This window comes from Drosophila erecta, unplaced genomic scaffold (assembly GCF_003286155.1).
Source record: "Drosophila erecta strain 14021-0224.00,06,07 unplaced genomic scaffold, DereRS2 tig00000000-arrow-pilon, whole genome shotgun sequence".
In the NCBI taxonomy this organism is placed as follows: domain Eukaryota; kingdom Metazoa; phylum Arthropoda; class Insecta; order Diptera; family Drosophilidae; genus Drosophila; species Drosophila erecta.
In genome coordinates this window covers 10,723,003-10,744,460 of record NW_020825194.1, presented here as the reverse complement: position 1 = coordinate 10,744,460, position 21,458 = coordinate 10,723,003, and the positions used below count along the sequence as shown (strand labels likewise).

General features: G+C 45.4%; 1 protein-coding gene across 6 annotated transcripts in view; it reads right to left on the bottom strand.

The window, feature by feature from the left end:
* The window catches only part of LOC6552960 (peripheral plasma membrane protein CASK), a 39,481-nt gene that overhangs the window by 5,318 nt on the left and 12,705 nt on the right, over positions 1 to 21,458 (bottom strand). For 3 of the 6 annotated variants that reach the window (XM_026976337.1, XM_026976336.1, XM_026976340.1), the window contains 6 exons: positions 3,240 to 3,425; positions 2,997 to 3,161; positions 2,767 to 2,835; positions 1,946 to 1,975; positions 884 to 982; positions 679 to 817 (listed from right to left, as the gene is read on the bottom strand). In XM_026976337.1, coding sequence (XP_026832138.1) covers positions 679 to 817; positions 884 to 982; positions 1,946 to 1,975; positions 2,767 to 2,835; positions 2,997 to 3,161; positions 3,240 to 3,425 — 688 coding nt within the window. Of the gene's footprint in view, positions 1 to 99; positions 154 to 678; positions 818 to 883; positions 983 to 1,945; positions 1,976 to 2,766; positions 2,836 to 2,996; positions 3,162 to 3,239; positions 3,426 to 15,202; positions 16,691 to 19,217; positions 19,359 to 20,255; positions 20,361 to 21,458 lie in introns of those variants that run through there. The other 3 variants (XM_026976341.1, XM_026976342.1, XM_026976338.1) reach the window with 3 other exon arrangements.

Genomic DNA, 21,458 nt, shown 5'->3' with positions numbered 1-21,458 from the left:
CGAGTCTTGGCAGCTCTCCGTATGGAGATTCGTTTGATATTTGTGGTGTGGTGTGGTGTGTGGTGTGGTGGTTGGTGGTTTTGGTTATATGGTAACTACCTGCTGATCCATCACACCCATCTGCGTGAGCGGAACATCCAGCACCCGGTTCTCCTGCATTATATTATCATACATACAAGTACATAGTTTATAGAAATTCTTGGTTTGGTTCGAGAGGCGAGATTCATGGTTAGCAAACTAGGTATTAGAGTTTTGTACAGGTGTGTGCATGTGTCGGTGTCTTTGGGTCTGAGTTTTCAGCTAGAATTTGGCAGCTTTGGCTGGTTTAATTTGAAAAGGTTTCCTTCGACTACTTTTTGGGGCATGCAACTCTCTGCAAGTGTTTAGTGTACAGATGTGGTTGTGGGTGGCGCGTGTGTGTCTGGGTACATGTGTGTGATAGAGAGATACATAAAGAGAGAGAGAGAGAGAGAGAGAGAGAGAGAGAGAGCGCGCTTTCCCTTTCGCTTAACTACGAGTTCGGTCATACACTTCCAATATAAGTACAATTATTCATATAGCATTCGATTGTTTGATTATATCGAGCATCCAATTACACATAGAGAACACGGATAGTTTTGGTTTGGTTTTGGTTTTTCGAGACGCCTGCCGCTGGCCAGGATCTTCGCGGTCACTCACCCTGCTCCTGCTTGGTCTTATCGACCGTCTGGCAGGCGATCCGCCACTCCTGCAGCTCCGGCGACGGTATCAGTCCGGCCGATCCGCCCACCGTGTCCAGTCGCGCCTGCCACCAGTGATGATCGTCCTTGCTAATGATCTGCAAGGATATCCCAACATTTACGCGATTATTATCGTGAGGCACTTCAAAGTAGAGAGTGCCTACCTGCAGTATGTCGCCCACTTGGAACGATATGCCCGCCTGGGCGCAGGGTATAAGCTCGTCATCCAGCGGATTATAATCGAATTGGGCGCGCACGAATATCTGCGAATGCAAAAGTAGATAGAAAATTCACCAGATGAGCACGAGGCGAGTACAAAATTGCAAATAGTTGCTGGCAGGTCGATGATTCGGTTTTCCATTACCATTTCTGCTCACTGTTTTCTGCCATTTCAGCTACTTTTGCTCAGCAACTGCAACTGAGTTGCGGCTGCCTCAGCGAAATGGCTTTCGGTTTGCGAATTACATGCAAAACTCATTTGCATGTCAAAAGCAGCAGCCACAGCAACAAAATCGGTAGCAACAAAGACACAAACAACAATCTGGCAAGCAGATGGCTCACAATGTCAGATGCCCTTACGGATGGCAAATTATAATGCAAATACTATGTAAGTGAAACTCGGCCTCTGCAGATTAGATCCAAGTCTCATAAACTGGCTGTATAGGCTAGGTTTATTTTATTTTATAAGGTTGTATAGACTAGGTTTATTTCAAATCGAATGGTCGTTAGTTTAGATACGAAGATTTCAGCCAAATGGATGCCACAACAAATGCGGAACAAAACAGTTTATAAAATAATTGTCTGCGAACACATCCGAATTGAAATCAAATGCCAACATGTAACTTTTTGCAAATTAAAGTGCCGTCAAGTGGCAACTGTTTAGAACAAAACTTTGGTTCATAGCCATAGCACATATCCCCAAACAGGGCATCAAAAAGCCGCCTGCCGTATCGTTGTTGTTGACTAAGTGATGAACATAAATTAGACAAATTTACGGCTCTTGTGTGAGTTGTGCCTTTTGACTTGTCTGTGGGTTAATGAATATGCACATCTACCGGGAAGCTGATGCCTCTGTGGGGGGGTGAATGGGTGGGTGTTTTCGAGTAAAAGTAATCCCGAGTGGGTGGTGCCTTGTGCGTGGGCGCTTTTGTCTTCTGTGGGTGGTGGGTGGTGGGTGTGTGGTGTGTGCGTGATTTCGTGTCTATTGTGGGGAGCGTGATACTTACAAGCACCGGAGCGGGTCTGATCCTGAAAAGCTGCGTGGTGGCATGAGGGGCGGTAGAGAGGGGTGGAGGTAGGTTGGAGGTTGGAGGTTGGGAGCAGATTGAGAGATAGAGAAGTGTGGAGTTGTGTTAATGCACTGCGAAATAATTGCATAATGGATTATAGCTACAACTACTACAAACACACCGCGAGCGGCTCGCTTACTCAGGATACCTCATACATACTATATTGTATATACAATTGTACATTTTACATTACTACCGCCACACATTATAATGTGCATAATGCACTCGACTGACTTGGTTGTGTTTTCGGGCTCGCATTGCTTTGTTTGGTGGAGAGCAGGGCGCCCATTGCCATTCTCTAATTAATCCCTTTTGATATTTCGATTTCTGCAAATTGACAAACAATATGTGCATTCCGCTTCATCGCATCTAAGAACCTAATGCCCCAACCGAAGCAGCTCCTCGAAACGGATATTTATTTAATAATGCGATGTTAATAAGCAATCAGATATATTGTACTTTCCTATTCAATGGGAAAATAGTTTTCATATAGCTCTTCATTTAATGCGAGTCATTTGAAATGGCTAAATCCTAGAGGTTGCATAATTCATCACATCTTGTTATTATTTTAAGATATTTGCTGTAGTCGGAGCAGGAACAAAGTACAAATGGCGAATGGAACACATAACTCAAACGCAATGAGAAGGTTTATAGTTTCTTGTATGATTAGTATGATGATTAGTCAGCCTTGGAGTACACTAGATATAGACAGATATACACTAAGGGTGGGCGGCATCCCACTCCATTTACCGACTTACCTCGCAGGGGGGCGGAGCGCTGCGGTACGAAGGAACTATCTTGAAGGTAACAGAACCGCGTGCCTCGCGCTGCAACAGAGGGATTAAAGGGGACACATTCAATTAGCGCGTGGTCAAAGTCTGGCCAGGATTTGGTGGCTAATCGGCAAGGGGTAGGGGGAAGTGGGGTGTGGGATGTGGGAGGGCAAATGAAAGTGGATGCGGCGCATCCGATTGATTGGCGGGCTCACCAGCATTCGTTGCAATTGGCCAACCGACTGGTGCTGCACCGGCTGGCCGTTGATCTCCCGTATCTCGTCGCCCACGTGCAGCGTGGCCTGGCGATGAATCATCCCGCCGTGCATAATCCTGGCCACAATGCACCGCCCGTCCTCGGTCATCTTCAGCGTGATGCCCTGCAAAAGGGATTAGATTCGGTCAGTGCCATGCCCATCTGGCCAACGCATCTGTGCCCGCAGGCCCATCCAGCTTACCATGGGCTCGTCCGTGTTCTTCTGGAACTGCACCAATCGCACCCGGGTCACATGCTGCAGCTCGCCACCCTCGACGTTGTCCAGCTCGTCGCCATTGAGGTAGGGCACCATCGGGGGCGGGGTGACGCGCAGCGCCTCCTCCCCGTAGACATCCCGGGCCACCACATCGTGGCTATGGAGCAGAGCCTGCAAAGAGCAAACACAGGCAACCAGGTTATATCGCACTTGATGGTTTGCGGCAGTGCAGTTGCACAACTAGTCGGACAATTATTCTCTTTTCCACTTTATGAAGCCGGCATTGAAATGCCTTTTAATGAGCCTTAAAGCGGACACTTTTTGTTCCACTTAAACTCTACGCGACTACTTAATTTTGCATATTATGCATATTATGGTGACGAAAAGTACCTTTTTCTGATTGCCATAATTTATTGGGCAATAAAACTATAAGGGCCATGGAATTTAAGGCGATTTTTCCATGGAAATTGCATTATGGCATGCCTGGTCCGTTTTCGTACCCGGAAGTACGAGTAAATGGGTTGAAAGGGAAATAATTTTGATTTAAACACATGCTAGACACTTCAAAACCCCCTCCTCGCGGTGCAGGCTTCGGTTTAGGGTTAGCCTAAATTATGGCCGGCAATTAAGCTGGCCGTTATGAGCTTCGTTCTGGCCCTGTGGAAGCGCTCGTTTGGCTGGGAAATTAAATTTCCGATTTGCCACGCCTGCCACATACATCATAACGCCCAAAGTGGGGGACTCTCGACCGCAGGGCACAACTTGTTTACAACATTAACTGTGCGACATTTGTTGCTCAGCCACACAATTTCGGAGGGGGGGAGGGGCGAAAAAGCACCGAGAACAACACAACACAAACGAGCTGGATAAAAAACACATGGCATCGAGAGGATGAAACGGCCATTTCCGAAAAGCCGTTAAAAGCGGCGTCAGCCACAAACGAGGGCACGCACATGACCCCGTGACCCCATGGATAACCAGGGATAACCGGGCAACGACAAAAATCTCAACAATTTATGGCAACTCCAACGCCGCATCCGCCGCATCCGTCGTAGTCGCGTCGACTTGATACAATTTCGGTTTTAATAAATTATGTTTAATAACGCTTTGAATATGTTGCGAAATTAATTTTTCCTGCCCTTGCCCTTTATCCTGCGCCACATCCTGGCGCAGGAATGTCAGAAAAAGGAGCATGCCAGGACCTCCAGCTGGTGGGGGAGATGGTGATGGTGCTGAGCTGAATCAGAATCTGAGGCATTGGGCTAGGCCATAAAAAAGGATTTTACTGCGATGCCATGCCGTGACACTTGTGCCACTCACACGCACACATACGCACACAGACGCACAGCGGGGACGCACGCACAGCGAAAAGGACGATGTGCTCCATGTACAAATTTACACTGATCAAAACAGTGCCTACTAAGATTACGTGCTCGAGCGGCTTAAGGAATATTTTGAGCAGCATGTGCGCAGTAAAAGTTTGATTTCCGATCTCAATTTCAGATTGGCTTATTGCTTTATGAGTTGATATCGCTCAAAATGGTTACACGATGTATTAATCAATAATGCCAACGCTGGATCTAAAGCCAAGTAGCTTAAAAGGGAGCATTTAATTAAAGACTTACGACATGTGCGAGGTACGAGGTACGCGGCACGATTAGTCCAATTTAAAACAAATCCCTCAAGAGATTAACTTTTGTTGTTTAAGGAATATTTATGTCTGAGCAGTAAGCTTGAGAAAACCCAAAGCTAATGTTTGCCATCTTTATGCGAGTGTACATGTACATACATACATACATGCTAAGTACATCTAACGCACCGCCAGCACTTTTCCGCTGCCCCGGCACCTTGCCACACCGCTCCCCCTCAGCTACCCATCAGGTTCATCCCCTAGAACCATTCATCCCCAATCCACTGGAACTGGCACTGGCCCCATAAAAAACGCAATTTTCAACGCTGATGATTACTCAATGCCACAAACACGGGCACGTACCAGACCCACGCACCCACACACACACAGCTACGCCAGCTCACCCACACATCTAAGCCGCATCAGACGCACACAAATACACATGCTTAGACAGAAAGCACGTTTCATTTCCGCCACAGACATCGCTGCCGACTTCGACCGCAAAACTTAACTGAGCTGCTGCTCTCTTTCGCAGGATATCGCGCTCACACACATACATAGCTATAGCTGTCCCCCTCTCTCGCTCGCGCTCTCTCCAGCTCGCTTGATTTTCCGCTTTTCCAGCGTGCTGCACTACTGGAGGAGTCTGCACCGAGGACGACTTGGCACTCAGCAGTTTTGAGTGAATATCCGCAATGGCGTGTGCATAAATATTTCATAATACTTGGGAGCTTGGAAGCACACCGTGCAGCAGGGGAATCCCCGAAAAACTCAGTTAGCAAGGATACGAGAATGATTGGGGGATGGCACGGGGGTTTTGGTTTTGGGGTAAGTGTTGGGGCTGATGGTTCGGGGATTGACAGGTGGTAATCGAGTTTGGGCTTATCGGGAAACATCAATTCAATAATTTCGACGTGTTGGATTCGAACGAATCATTTTCCGAGGGGGGTAGGATATCAAATTTGGTGCGCCCTGATTTGCGATTGGGAAATGGAAATAACTCCGTCGAGCATCCTTCAGATGGTCTTTTGATCCCGCCGTAAACATGCCAACCGATTTCATTCAATTTCGAACTGTTTCGAATGGGGATAAGTAACCCTACTCGATGGGGTTGGTATACATAAGTGTTTTGAGGTACGGGATGGTGCAAATCCTTGAATGGGAAAATTAAAAGATGTTTACCGAATGCCAAAACAAATTACGAGCATGAGAGTGGAATATCCATTTTCAGAATCCTTTAAATATAGATTTACAGCACACAACCAGATAAAATGTTTGAAAATGCACACAATAACTCCAAGCTCCAAGCAAAATACCATTAAATTCTTGTTGTTCGATGGCACGAGCCCTTTAAGATTCGCATAGAAGTGGTTTTCCAACCCGAATCAAATCTCATTCCGTACTTGTCTGTCTGCAATTTATTGTATTTGCTCGTTTTGGCAGAACTTTGCAATCCAATTACGCCAGAACTTCCAACTACCCATTAATGGAAGTTAGAAACGCCCTGGAAGACAGCCACGCCCACCAAACCATCAGCAGCCGCAACGGAATTTGACTAAATGAATGGGTAATACAATTTCCTTTTGCCAAGCAGCAAAATTAACTACATCGAATAAAATTTGCTGAACTTGGCAACTATTTAAATGCGGCAGCGGGCAGAAGGACGAGGCGTGTTTCCTCGGGAAATGGAGGAAATCCCGAGAAGGACACACGCCTGGTTAGCTAAAAACCAAGTCGGCGCTGAGCGATAAACAACGTAATCTGATTTCACTTAAGGCCCAGCATAGCCCCCACCCCGCTCTTCCGCCCATTGGCCACGCCCACTGACCACTGAAAAGGGGGCTGGGTGGGCTGCTGGTCCATATTTAACACCAAGTTGGTGGACCAATAAAACGGTAAATTTAATAAGCGCTTGACAGGCGCAAAGTTGAGCAGTTAAGTTTAATGCCTCATTAGGCGCTCCGTTTCTGTGACATTGATAGCCAACGTGGCGAACTTTTGGCCCACACACACTAACCACACACCCGCCAGAAGTGGGTGTGGGTTTGGCTTGGGCTTGGCAATGGTAGTGGTAGTGGTAGCTGCCCACAGCTGCCTCTGATTTCCATGATTAATACTTAAGTGCTTGTTAAAGTTTTGCCGAGCTCCCGAGCCTCCCCACTTACCCACCCGCTGCTCCTCCTCCCCGATCACAAGTATGCAGATGCCTGTTGTTTGCTGAGGTCCTGCCCTAAACAATCAGTATAACCCCATCCCGCACTGGGGAAAGGCCCATAGCTTTATTTGTTTGCTGCTGAGGCAGCAGAGGCATCAGAGGTGAACTCCGCCGGAAACTGGACGGCAGCTGGGATAAAGAAAAATCCGCATCCATAGCCAAATAGCCAGGAGCAGCGACAACTTTTATTAGTCGCAAACAACTATGTTTCACTCTCACTTTGCACTATTTTCGACTGAGAACCTGAGTGCGGGCTTTTCAATAATTCAAACTGCAAAGTTGTCCATAAATTTCTGCACAAGTCTTTGACATAAACTAACTTTGCCAAACGAAATCTTGAGCTCTGAATAAGTAAACTCAAAGGTTCGAGTTGTAAATACAGAAGCTATTTTAAACGAAGTAGTGCAATTGACTCGCAGCACCAGCGAACTAATTGTAGTTCACGTCACTTTGGATTTATAATGAAGCACAACCTATAGAAGAACGTGTTCTATTTCTGGCATATCTCGTTCTACTTAATATTTTAAAGGAAAATTAACAAGACGTTCAAGTGACTGTTCAAAACAAACTTTGCCATAGACATCTAAAGGTATGGAGTGAATAGTACAGTCTGCAGTTTGGCTATGGCAGTGGGAATTGAATGGGTCTTCATCCATTTAAAGATACACCTAAAGCCCATAATATCTCTCTCAATAAGGTGTGATATACTAAAATCCTTAAAGCTTTGCTTTACACTTTTAGCTATTTTTCCGCCGCTTTTCCAACAGCTGCAGCTGAGTCAGGTCCATTCCTTGGCGGCCAGTCCATCCAGGGTGCTGGTCATTTTTCCAGCTTTATGCTAAGCCACTAGCCAACGGACCAGCAACCACCGATGCCCAACCACCGACCAAAAACCACCCATCCAGCAACTGTGGGTGCGCCTACGACCGACCACACGAACGTTATTTGTTGGTTTTAATAATTACACAGCATGGCCAAAGGAAGGATGGCCGGGTATATATAACATTTTCATGTTTTTTTTGTTTTTTTCCATCCGAAGCGAGGGGAGACGGTGCTCTAGGATGCTTTTCCCTTTAATATGCCAGGCCGCACGTCAATTACACACGTACACGCGACTGCGAATGGCTTCCGCATCCATTTCGGGATTTCGGAGGTGGGCAGGAACAACAGACAGCACGCGGAGCAGCAGCCGTTGACAGCTGAATCATCTGGATTAATGCCGAATTTTAATTAGTACCCCGGGCACTCGCCACTGGCAGATACCCAACCTCCGGAACTTCCAGTTCCCAGGCCCTCCAGCTCCGTGTTGCCGTTCTTAATCCCATTTTGTGGCGAAGCCCGCTAGGATAGTTCCCCACCACATTTGGCACCTTATCGGGTTTGGAGCAGCGACAACTGCGCCCGAGGTTGTGGCAAAGATTAAGTGCACCCCACATATGTGAGCCGACCGCCAAATGAATCTTCTCCGGCTTAATTAATCCCAGCTCATTGCCACCTCTTCACTTTAAAACAGGTGAGCGCTCGCTTCCCGCACTAACGATACCTTTTAAAACCCACTTCGGAAATACATTTTGTGAGTGCTCAACAAATAGCGGCGAAACTCAAATATTTACTAATGAAAGTAAATAAATTGACTAACCAAATGTTGGGTTTCATTTTGAAACGGCTTTTATTTTAATCAACGCAAGCTAATTGCACGAAAATAACATGCAACGATAATTGCTGTTTGCTGCTAAAATGGAATACTGCTATAAAAAGCGAGTATCTGCACAAATTGCTATTGAACTTACAAATCTTTGAAAATAAAACAATAAACATGTGCCAATTGTGTTGTAATTGGCTTTCAAAAATGTAAACGAGCCAGGGTCGTAAAGAATTGTTAAATAAAGCATGATAATGGCTGTGCAGTAAATATCACTAATAATGTAGAGGTAAATCATTCATTTTAGGCAACATAAAGTGAAGTGCGCCTTCACTCAAACCCAATAAACCCTTGAACTTGAGGCGTACACGGTATGGCTGAGCTCGGAATAAAAGCTGTTTAAAGTTGATGCCTGATGGCGGCGTGTGTGTGTGTGCACCAGTCGGCTGTCAAGCTGTCAGGTCTGGCTCACATCTCGCAACCCGGGGCTCCAGTGAGCTCCCAGAGCTCCCAGAGCCACCAGAGCCACCAGAGCTCCCAGGATTCCCCAGTTGGCGAACTTTCAGCTCAAAGGACGCAACATTTGTGGCTGGGCTGTCTGTTTCGTGTCGCGCATTCAACGATAAGCAGCAGTTAGCCAGCTTTCCGTGGCGTTAGCCCATGAAACTTGGCAGTCGAGTTGGGCTATCGCTAACTTATCACCTGGCCGAACTTATTGTTGCGGTCCGGCCGTCTTCACTTCCACATACCGCACACATCCGGTTTGGCTGCGAAGCGATAGGATTCACTGCGTTGCGATCCGAGTGTTGATACTGGGCTGCTGTGGCTGGTGTGGCTGGTGTGGCTGGGCTGGCAACCACCGAGACACAGTCTTACAGTTAACATTGGTCTCCAATACACAACATTCACCGTATGACTATGTCGGGGTAATTGAGCGGCATCCTTTCTTCTTCGTTCATCGGCGGCGGCGGCGGCGGCGGCGGCTAACACTTCCTGCCTATTAGCTGGCATTATTATTGACAGACAATGTCCTTTTACCCGAGCAACATCACCGGCTGATGTTTGACGACGACGACGATAATGATGAGGTTGATGGCGATGATTACTATGATGATGTCGGTTCGGCGGGGTGGTATTGATTGACAGGTGGGCTCTCGTTTCACAGGGCCAGGTAATAGTGCGCCAGGCTCCCTTATCAGCCAAACAATGGCTGCGACATCCTCCCACTCATCATTCAATTTACCGCCACGCCGAAAAATTCATACATTTATATATATTGATATTTTCATAACAAAAGGTTTTTCGCTGTCGGTTGTCGGTTTTCGGTGTCGTGTTTTGGTTTTGGTTTTGGTTTTTGCCAACGGGCAGCAACTGAGGCTGTGCCAAACAACCACAAATTTCCGGTGTGTGTGCGTGCATATTATGCATTTATCGCCGACATCTATCAGCGATGCAAAGGAGCAAGCGGCCTCCTTCCCGTGGTTGAAACATATTGTCATCGCTTTCACCTTGCCACATCCCAATTTTCCCGCCCATCTGTCTTTCTCCATCATTGCTCCAACGCATCCCACTGCCGCACACTCCAAAAAAAATATGGCTTCTGCATATTAAATATGGGTTTTTTGCTGTCTGAATGCCGTATGTTTTCATCGGGTCAGCTTTCGATTTTCCCCCCAATCTGTTTTAATTTCCCAGAAAGGTTTTTCCACCTTAATAAATCTGCTTGTAATGGTATTGCTCTGAAAAATTGGAATATCTAGTGAACTCAAACACTTTTTATGACTTTGAAAACGATGGTACGCTTAATTGCATTCGATTTTCATGTGTTTCGGTTTTTGTGAAAACAAATTAAAGAGCCTCTTTAATTTGTACATACTAAATGTTATAATGCTTTGCCACCACATTAAGAAGCTTAACTACAGGCGCTATAAGCGATGAGCAAAATGTCCTTGGACCCAACAGCATTTTGTGCGTGTTTTTGGAAAATTTATACATAAATGCTATGTAAATCGGACAATGCATTTTGTTGTGAGCCTGAAATTATGCCGATTTAAGACATCTCCATTTACCTATGCCATTGAGGAAATACGTTTCTGTAAGTGTGCCATTTCTCACGCGCTTTCATTGTGTTCGTGTGACTAATGACGCCGTTAGGTAGGCAACACTTTTTTCTTAGCGCGCATACACACACACACGCGTACTCGTACACAAACACACCCACGCAACAGGACACTCACATGCAGATCTGCATATGTAAATGTAATTTTATAGCCCGCCTTGTCTCCGCTTTCTTTGCTGAGCTCTTCTAAAGGTTGTAAGTGTGTAAGTGGGTGTAAGTGCGAGTGCGAGTGCGAGTGTGTGCGAATACACATTATTATTTTTGCACACTCGACAGATTGTCTATGTGTGCGTGCATGTGTTTGTACATCACGCGCTTATGCGTGTGCGTGTGTGTATGCGTGTGTGTGCGGCATGTAAAATTTGTTTATTCAATTTCAACTAGGCAAACAACGCCGCAACGGCTGCAGCGGCACAAAGGGCGATAACTCACTTTCGTAACAAGTAAACTAATTATTTCTTTACTTTTTTCATACTTTCTTTAGCCCCCTCCCTACTGCCCCTTCCCACACCCATATTCCCTATAACTTTTTCTTTGTTTTCTTTTTCTCAAGTTGTTGTTTTATGCTTGCCTTGAAAAAATGGGGGTGATGGGGGTGTAGAGGGTCTACATGTCCTGCGCGGGGTGGGGATTGTTAAATTGCAAAATAATGTACACACTTGCTGCTTGTAATCGCCGTTGTTGTTGTTCTTACAGGCTCTAACTGCTTGTTTCAGGCCATTGTGCTTGCTCATCATCATCACCACCAGCAGCTTGCTCATCATGGGCAACACACACGTCCTTTTTAGGGTGGACCAACATATGCCAGAGTTTGACAATTTAACTCGCATTACCTTGTAGGTACCTTGCGCCTTCCACTGGCAATTAACATTTTCGAAGCAAATTTAATTTCAAATTTCGGGCCTTTGAAAAACGAATTTTACGAAAATTACGCATACGTGCTGTAATCCATTTGACAAATTTGATCGTCTTGTGATGGGGGTTTTGAAATTAACATTTTTGAAATTTATTTAAATTATGCTTTTAGATTACAGGCAATTTAAACAGCTTTCTTCGTAAGACAGGCGATTTTAAAGTTTTGCTACATTGGGTGCACAACTATAAGAAATCCTGTACAAGGACGAAAAGTGTGCCGAAAATTGGACACGCACTTAGGATCCACTCTAATGCTCTCATACGAGCATCCTCGGGCGCAATTAACGCATTCACAAATGAAGAGTGTCAAGGCTTCAGTCAGTCAGTGGGTTGGCTGGTCCTTCGGTCCACCAGCCCACCAGCCCACCAGCCCACCAGTCCACCAGTCACTTTGTCAGTTAGGCAGTTTTCGCCCTACCATTTTCCTTTCCATTTCCATTTCCTTGCCCTGTCTTCGCATTCTATTCTTCTTTGGCAGCTTTTTTTTTTTTTTTTTGGGGCCGGTAGCCCGAAAAAAGCGTTGCTCAAGTCCTTCTATCAAGATAAAAGTTTTTGTATGCTTGCCAGAGGGAATGCTAAATGTATGACAACACTTTCGTGAATGTGTGCGTGTGTGTGAGTGCTGGGTGGTATGGGCGGTATGGGCGGTATGGGCGGTATGGGCGGTATGTGCGGCATGTGGCATGTGCCACACGCTGTGACGGCCACCATCAGGCAGGTGTAAGTTAGTTAGTCTCGAATCTCCGCAATCAGCCCCTCCTTTCACTGCCGCTCCATGGAAATTACAAATTCTCTCATGCATTGTGGCATCAAATTTGAGGTACTTAGGCGGCTAATGTTCGCGATGAGAGAAATTTTTGGAATCATTTGTCGGATACTTTAGATAAAACAGCAACAATATGTTTACAGGCACACCTCGAGGGAGTTAATCAACTGAAATGGCTCTGACTTAAGGGCTTTCTGGCGGCTAATGAGAGAGATATGTGCATAGATATACGTCGTGAAATTTTAGTTATGTGGTAAAAGGTTTTGGAAAATGGGAAAATAATATATAATGCATATTAGCCACATGATTTACTGCATTTAATAAATCAGTTTCAATAAAGAGGCCTTAAACTGAAGTTTTTACCTTCGTAATCAACTTGATAAATCACAATTTATGCGGAAATCTTTTAAAAACTTTGCAAACTTTGAGTATTTATGAGGCCCACTTAGCTTTGATAGGTTGTCAGGACAATGACAAGTGAACTACCCATATTAAATGACCAACATTATCAAAGATTCTGGTTCGGTTCGCCCACGCAGAAAAACTTTTTGAAGGTCTTAAGAGTTTTGCCTTTTTAAGAGTGCTCAACTTTTGGCCAACTCCATTGCCAGAGTGTAAGACTCTGCCTAAGCTTTATGCAACACCAAGTTCCTTCCTTTTATAGTTGAAGCGTTGTAAAATTCCTTTTTTAAAAAAACTTGAAACTCAATTTGAGGCGTTGGTGACCACACCTTTTGCTGGTCGCCCTCGGCGGGATGATCTTTCAGAACCGTCAGCCTCCCGGCAGCGTAACGAGCCTATTTGCTATGCCCCATGCCCTTCTGGCCAACGCCCCTTCTCCGGCAGCGAAGCCAACCATCCAACCTACCCACATTCAGTGGCCTCCTCTTCTTGTGTAATATTTATGTAAATTTCGCCCTAGCGCAAAAATTGAAAGGCGTAATGGTCCTGTGTCGCAGCAACCTTCGGAGCCTGCGGATCCAGCGGAGCCTTTGGAAAAGTCCGCCCCTCGACATTCAGGCAACCCACTTTGCATATGATTCGCTCCGTAACTCTGCAGCTTGTGCGTGTTTCGGTTGGCTTCTCATAATAAATGACAACGAGCATATTATGCCCTATAATCGAGTGGAAGAGAATTATTTTGTGTGAACTAATTGCATTAGTGACATTCAATTTGATGCCGGGGGGCGGGCGGGGTTGGGAAAGCGTAGTGGAAAAGCGGGCAGCGAGAGGGCCAACAAAGAAAAGCGAGCGAAAGGAAAACAACGTTAAATGGCAATTGTCACAAAAAGGGACGGGATTCCTGATAGTCGATCCCCTGTCGCTGTTCTAGTTTCTGTTGCCACATCATAGTTTATACCCGGTCCTGTTTTATGCCCGACGCAGTGAAGCAAAAACCTGCGCCTGTCGCTGATTTAGGAAAAGCGACCCAAGCCAAAGCCAAAGGCAAAGCCAAAACCAAGGCCCAAAAACCCCAAGCCCAGCCCAAAAGGACCTGGCAGGGGGAAAAAAAGGTAACCGGGTCACCGCTTGGGCAATCATGTGAATCGAGCTCTTTATAATTTGCGAAACTATGTGAGCCGAGGGCCCAGCGAGAGTTGCTATGGATGTTCCTTCTCCTTTTGTGTTCGGATTATCTCTTAACAGGAATTGAAATATAAAGCGCGGTGCCCATTTTGTGTTACTGTTGCAAGCTTTTAAGTGGCCAGTTTCCATGGCTGTACTCTGCCATTCAACTTCAAGCGCCTTGTATAAAATGTATCTTGCTTACCAACAACTTGTTTTTCTCCAAGCAATCTTAGTGCTACATGTTTACGAATAACTTATCTAATAATGGCTTCAACATCACCAGTTTGACTCAATGAGCAGTTGATTAAAATATGCGCCAGTCTTTTAGGATTTAAGGGCATCTATTTCTTACTTATATTTACTTCAGCAAAGCGTTCTATTAATGCACTTAATAGGATTTGTGCAAGGCATCCTTGAAATGCAGAGCATAAATAATTTTAAGGGGATTCAGGGCACTTATTTATAAAGAATTAAGTCGCTCATGTGGGAAATAAGCTTAAATTAGTTTACGAATATTAGAAGCATCATCCCCAAGATGATTGCTTTGAATGACACAGTATGTTTTTAATTTCAGTCATAGTAAACTGAATAGTGAACAACCCATGAAATCCCCCTCGCTGTCCTGTGCGGTCTGTTTCGTGTAAGTGTGCATATGCGGTATGCGTATTTTCCTGATCTTTGTGCGCGTTTTTTCCTTTTTTTGTTTTTTGGCGGGTTGAAATGAAAATAATCTTACATGTCGTTGACACATTTCGCAGTACTGCCAAAATGCTGGGTTTCCGCTTAAAGTTGCTTACCTGGCGATCCGAAAAAAGTCAGTGAGCCAGCGTTTTTTGGGAAGAGAAAAGAGAAGAAAGAACGAGAAATGAGTCGAGATGCGTTTAGTTGGGCAATGCTAATGCTACTTATCAGATACAATTAATATGTACAATTTCTAGATGGCAGAACTGAAAAGCGCAATAAACATTTTGTGGCAAGCTGAATTAGTCAACGGATTTTAGCGACTGATTGGGGTTTTATGGCCGGCATATGACCAGCCCACGCATAAAATACATATACATTTACATCACGATCAGAGACGCCTCATCTCACCTGGTGTCCGGAGCAGATGGAGCCGTTCGGCACGCGCACACGGAACGGACTGTGGACCGGGCAGGAGGTGCGCGGTCCCCACCTGGTTACCGCCGCCTGCTGCAGCGACAGCGCCGAGCTGCACGGATTGAAGAGCGCCGGCGGCGGCGGCGGTATGCTGATCGAGCTCAAGCCGCTCAGGCTGCGGCAATGGCCGCCGGCATTGGAGCCAAGCATGGCGGCATCCGCGGCTGCCGCGGCGGCAGGACATTGGGGCACACTCTGACCGCTGCTGCCGACGCCGCTGCCGCTCATACCGCTGCTGCCGCTGCTGCCCAGCAGGGACATGTGCGAGCCACCGGACATCAACGACTGTGATGTCAGCCCATGATGCTGGCACATGCCAATGGAATGATGGGGTTGGGGCAATATACCGCCGCCGACGACGCCACCGCCGCCGCAAGAGGTCACGCCGCCGCCGATCGCCGCATTGGACCATTGACCCGCCTGCTGCGATGGCCCGCCGCCCGCCGCTCCAGATCCAGCCGCTCCAGGTCCAGGTGCCGCCGCTGCTTGTGGGTCGCCGCCGGCGCAGTAGTGATCCACCGTAAAACTGTCTTGGCTACCAGAGCATTGCAGGCGATGCGGGGGCGGTGGCGACGAGTGGCGCGGGTAAATGTTGTGTCCTTTCGGGGATTTCTTCGACTGCTCCCCCCTTCTGTGCTACGCTGCACCTTCTAGCCTTTTGATATGTGGTTCAGGCCAGGAGTGGTTGCCAGTCTGCAGTTGTGGCTAATGTGGCTGTTCTCACTGTGCGCAGCGTTTGGGCCAACAAGCATTGCTTACAGGTTTATGGTTCTAACTCTGTCTATGGTTTTAGTTTTGTTAACAACGTGGTTACTAGCTTTGTCATCCGTGTCATCCGTGCTATCCGTGTAGACTCCCTCTGCGATCACAGCTTTTCCAACAACAACTTCTATTTAATTATGATTAATCAACAACAAGAAAGTCTACAACAATTTGGTTTGTCGGGTTCGGGGTTTGCTTATTACTGTCGTCTATTATTCATTAATGGTTATGTAAATTCTGTTGCTATCACTGGTAATATAATGTGTCCGATTCGTCCAATATCCAATATCCAATCTGCATCTGTATCTGTATCTGCATCCAACGACGCCGAGTTGATGTGGCAATAAATTATTGTATCCTTTTTAATTGAGCCTGCCTGGGCAGCAAATATATACTTTTGTTCGATTTAAGCTATTTTAAATGCTTGAGTTTTTATGTGCTGCAATTGATGCAATTAACTTGTTCATCACAATTGTAATTAATTTGTTGTATTTGGTTTTTGGGTTTAACTTGGTTTTAATCTTGCTTTATTATTGAGTTCTCTATGTAGATGTGTGTGTTTAATTTGATGCAACTTTTAGAATTTAATTTTGAATTGATTTTGTTTTTGTTTTTTTGGTTTAGCTTTTATATATTTTCAAATTTTCTAGCATGCGATTTCTGCAAAGGAAAATCGTTGAAAAGCTCAAAATTTAACGAAATTTATTCGACTTGCGAAAGTGTGGGTGTGGGTGTGTGTGCGAGGTTGGGGCAAGTGGGAGGTGTGTGTGTGGGGGGGATTCAAGGGGTGTTAACTATATACAAACTCAGCACAGCGGGAAAAGGAATTTGGGGCTCAGGGAATTTTAATTTAATGTTGCACGCTGCTGAGTGGAGCCTTTCCAGAAACGCTTGTTCGCGCATTTAATACAAATAAATTAAATATTTAATCCCTTAGACACACACCTGTACAATTGAAATTAGTGGAACGATAGGCAACCTCGCAACCCCCTTCCCCCACCCCCGCATCCCCAACCCCCGAAAGCAATCAACGAAACAGATGGGAGCCAAATGGAGCGTAATATGCACTGGGGGAAAATCGATTTGGAAATGAAAAGGCCTACAAAGTCGTTTCGTAATAGCCACGGTACAAACGATTCGGGAAAACCTAAAATACCTACGATTCCAGCACCATTTCCAAAACTGATAGAAACTGTTTTCAGATAAGGCAGATTTTATCAAAGGGTCCACCTATTTTCATACACTTCTATTCGAGATTTAATCAATCGTTCGCTGTGTTTTAAGCCCTATAACTTGGCATTGTTTCTGTGTAGACAGTTTTCTATTCCGCGCCTCGTTTTAATTAAACTCACTGTCTAGGCAACTGAAAATGTGTATTTTATATGCCTCAGAGATAAAAATAAAAATTTACAATATAAAAACCTGTGTTGTCCCTGGGGGAAGCGAAACAGAAGTTGGTGGGCTGGCAGGCGGAGGCGGAACAGGGCTTTTTATCTAAACGGTTCCAAAAGGCAATCGTTTGGGGAAAAAGCCTTAAAAATAAAAATAAAAACGGCGGCAGGGGAAGAAAACAGGACTGTGAAACAAAAAAAAATCTAGAGAGGAGCAGAGAAAACATGGAAGTCGGGAAATTATATGCGCTAATAAAGACAGGAGAGAAGGGCTGAGGAGGACTTGAAGAGGACTCCCAAGGACTCCATTGCCATGGCAATTCCCAAGGGCGACTATCGGGACCGCAGGCGGAGACTATTTATGCTAAATAGTTTTCAACAAATTCCAAACACACTGACTGCCGAAAGTCTGCTGGCATCGCTGGCATCGAATTAAATTAAAACGGAATTGTGAATGCTTAAATAATATTCGCATAATAAAAAGAGGGACCCACGAACCGGGAGGCGTTGAAATGTTTGCTTTTGGCGCAGCTTCCGCTGAATGCTAATGTGCCACATGCCGCCCATAATTGAATGGGAACGTGCCAGTCTCGTCCTGGCTTCTGCTTCTGCTTCTTCCTTTGCTTCTGCTTTTCTTCTGGCTTTTAACTTTGGCTTTGGCTTTGGCTTTGGCTTTGGCTTTCTCTTTATCCTGCGGGGCAGGAAGTCAGCCAAGGACGTGGCAGCCACGTTGCCTTGGTAGCAGGAACTTTGCAGCGGAACATACGCGTTCAAAATAACCAAATTCAATTCATAAAAGATTCAAAAACCAACAAAGAAAGTATGGCAGAAACACTAAAAGAGAGACAGAGAGAGAGAGAGCAGGAAAGTATGAAAGCAAAACGATGAACCGCAGCCAGTGCAGAAAAACAAAAAACAAGTCAAAATAAAAACTAAGTTGAGGTAAAGTGAGTTTCGCCAGTCTATCCGAGGAGCAAGGACCAAGGACCAGTGGGAAAATGGAGGACTTTGTCTAAACCACTGAGCTGCACTTGCTACTCGCTGGCAAGGAGATGCGGTGCTGATGAATTTCCAAGTGGAAATAGGGGAAAACGGCAAGGAAAAACAGAGCAAATAAAAAGCTCACAAATTTTCAAGCACAGTGGTCGCTTCATCAGTTTAGCTTTAATTGGCAGTGAATTGAGTGCTCCTTGAATATTTTGATTTGCCAATCAACTCAATTAAGACCGCAAATCATTGGAATCTAGCCGAGGCTTCAAGTATTCCATTGATTATTTATGGCTAGAAGCCATCTCTAACATAATAAAGTTAAGTATTAAAGAACAAACAAACAGCGACTTAGCTTCATCCTCTCAACGGCATTAGGGTCATAGCATATGTTTTGTATGATAATATTGGCCCATCTTGAACTCTGTTTTCAATCAAAATAAACCAACCTACCGCTGCAGGTAAATATTCAAATCAAGGATCTTCGACTCGAGCAGAAGCTGCAGTGAAGTAAATGAAAATTCTAATTTCCATGCGACCACTGTAGTTGAATTCTCTTGCAGCTTCTCTTCGGCTTCTCCCCATTTTCCCCGCTTTTCCCAGTCTTTGTGTATATATACACATTTTTGATAAGGCAAACGGAAATGGCATAGGATGGCGGGGGTGAGGGTGGAAAGGGGGCAGTGCTGAGTGGCAAAGTGAAGTGAAGCGAACTTCAGTTTGTTGAGGAATTCCAAGTTTGCAGGTGGGTGGTTGGTGGGTGGATTTTCGTTCAGGTGTTCTACGCTTTTTTTTATGTTAGTACTTACTGCAACGAAATGTTGTTGTTGTGCGTATCTAACTCGTTGTGTAGTCTGTGTTTTTAGGGGTTTTTCTGCTTTAATTAATTAGGGAGTACATATTTTTTGTTCTTTATTGTTTTAATTTATTTAGCTTTTTGCTTGCACTGGCTGTAGTTTTTTCGGTATAAATTGAATTAAATTAGTTTTTGTTCTGCACCGATTTGATTTGATTTACACCGCCTACATCAGCGCACACACACAGGCACACACAGCCACACACAAACACACGCACACAGATTTGCGTGGGCGAAATGCGATTCATTTAATTCAATTGAGGAGTGAATTTTGGTGGCGCGTTCGTGAAATCATTGATAATCGTTTCTAGCAAATCGATTTGGCAATGCGGTCGAAATGGTTTCTCTGCTGGCGTCGCTGCCTTATCCTTGTTGCGGTTGTTGCTTCTCCAAGAGAGCGTTAGCGGGGGCTGGCTCTCTCGAAAGAGAGGAATCAGAAACTCCCACACATACACACCAAGAGCGGAGAGAGGGAGCGGGGGGGGCCAAAGAAGGCAAGAAGCTGACCGGATCGGACAATATGAGAAAAAAAATTGGAAGGGAAACCAGAGAGACTGCGAAAAAAAGTCGCCAAAACGACCACGCACAGTTATTTTTTCCACTCTTGGGAAAAAGTGTGTGTGAGAATTTTCCTTGTGAAAATCAATGCTTTTGCCTTTACACTTTTTATGTTGCCTACTTTTTTGCGCGCAACTTTGTTGGGTAACGAAAGTGTGCACTGCTTGCAATTAAAAAGTTTCTATCGCATTTTTTCGGCTATCCAAAACTTTAGTTTGCTCGTTGTCTTCAGTTTTTCTCCACTTTTCTTGGCGTTTTTCCTAGTTTTTGCATTTCGCTGCGCCGTATGGCAACTCACTGGAGTGTGTGTGTGTGTGTTCGTGTGCGTTTTTTTCGTGTGCAGCCGTTATGCGTGTGTGTGCTGCTGCGGGCGCTGCTTGCTGATGCTGCTGCTGCGGCTACTGCTGCTGCGGATGCTGCTGCTACTGTATACCCGTGCTGTCCAGGCAAGGGCTCGCGTTAAACTGGCACAGAACCAGTCAGCAAGGTGCACAATTATAGACTGAATCCTCGAATCCTGTCAGCATCCATTTGAAGCTCTCTGTCCTGTCCTTGCTCTCGCTCTCTTTTGCTCTGCACTGCTTGTCCTTGCTCTCCTGGCCTGGCCTTGCTCTCCCTCTCTCTCTCTGGCATTCAGCTGAATGCAGCCCGCTGCCCCCAATCAATTTCCTGTGTGCGAGCGCGACAACTAGTGCGCGCTGACTTGGTGGCCTGACTTCTGTGCTGCTTGCTGAATCTGTTGTGGGATGCAGGATGCTGGCAGCGAAGTCGACCGCGACGCCAACTGCAGCTGCGGACATGCGCAGTAGTTGTCTCTGTCTGGCAGCCACATTCCTCACTCATTGGCAATCGCAGACGATTTTGCTGCTGCACAGTGGGCTAAGGCCATTAGGTTCATTAATAATTGTTATTTTAATGGAACAAAAATGGGGCAACTACCTCAGAAGTACAGTCTCTATGTATAAATATTTCATTTGGTTCTTAGTTTTTGCCTTAATTGTTTTAAAAACAGCTATGTCACACTTAACATATTATCAATACACAACGTTGACCAACGAATATTCATAACATGCTTGAAAGCACTATTAAAAACCTATCTAAAAGGGTAGCCATCGTTTTAGAACACACTAATTGGCCAGCCAGGCCAGTGTGCTCTGCCACCGCCTTTTCGTCTAACGCACAACGTGGCGAGCGTGCAAATATTCGTAATTTATGGCACAATGTCTGCGCCACGTAGTCGTTAACCCAATCATTGCCAGCGTCAACGCTGGCGTCATCATCAGCATCAACATCAACATCATTCGTTTCTGCATCATTGTCGTCATCATCATCATCATCAGCAGCAGCAGCAGCAGCAGCAGCAGCATCAGCGTTTCATCATGGCGCTGCAGCTGCAGATTGGTGAGCGGTGGCCAAAAACTTGGCCAAAATAGGTGTATTGTGAACAACAGGGTGGTCCCGGGCTTTTGAGTGTAATTTAAGGTTATAAAAACAGCACTTTTGGTGTAAGTAAGTCATAAAAAACTCATAACAGCACTTGCTTTCAAAGTTTATCACTCATACGCAGTGTTGTCCTTTTTGGTATGTAAAAACCTGACTTACGTGTCGTATGCGTAATATTCTTTTAGGTTCAAAT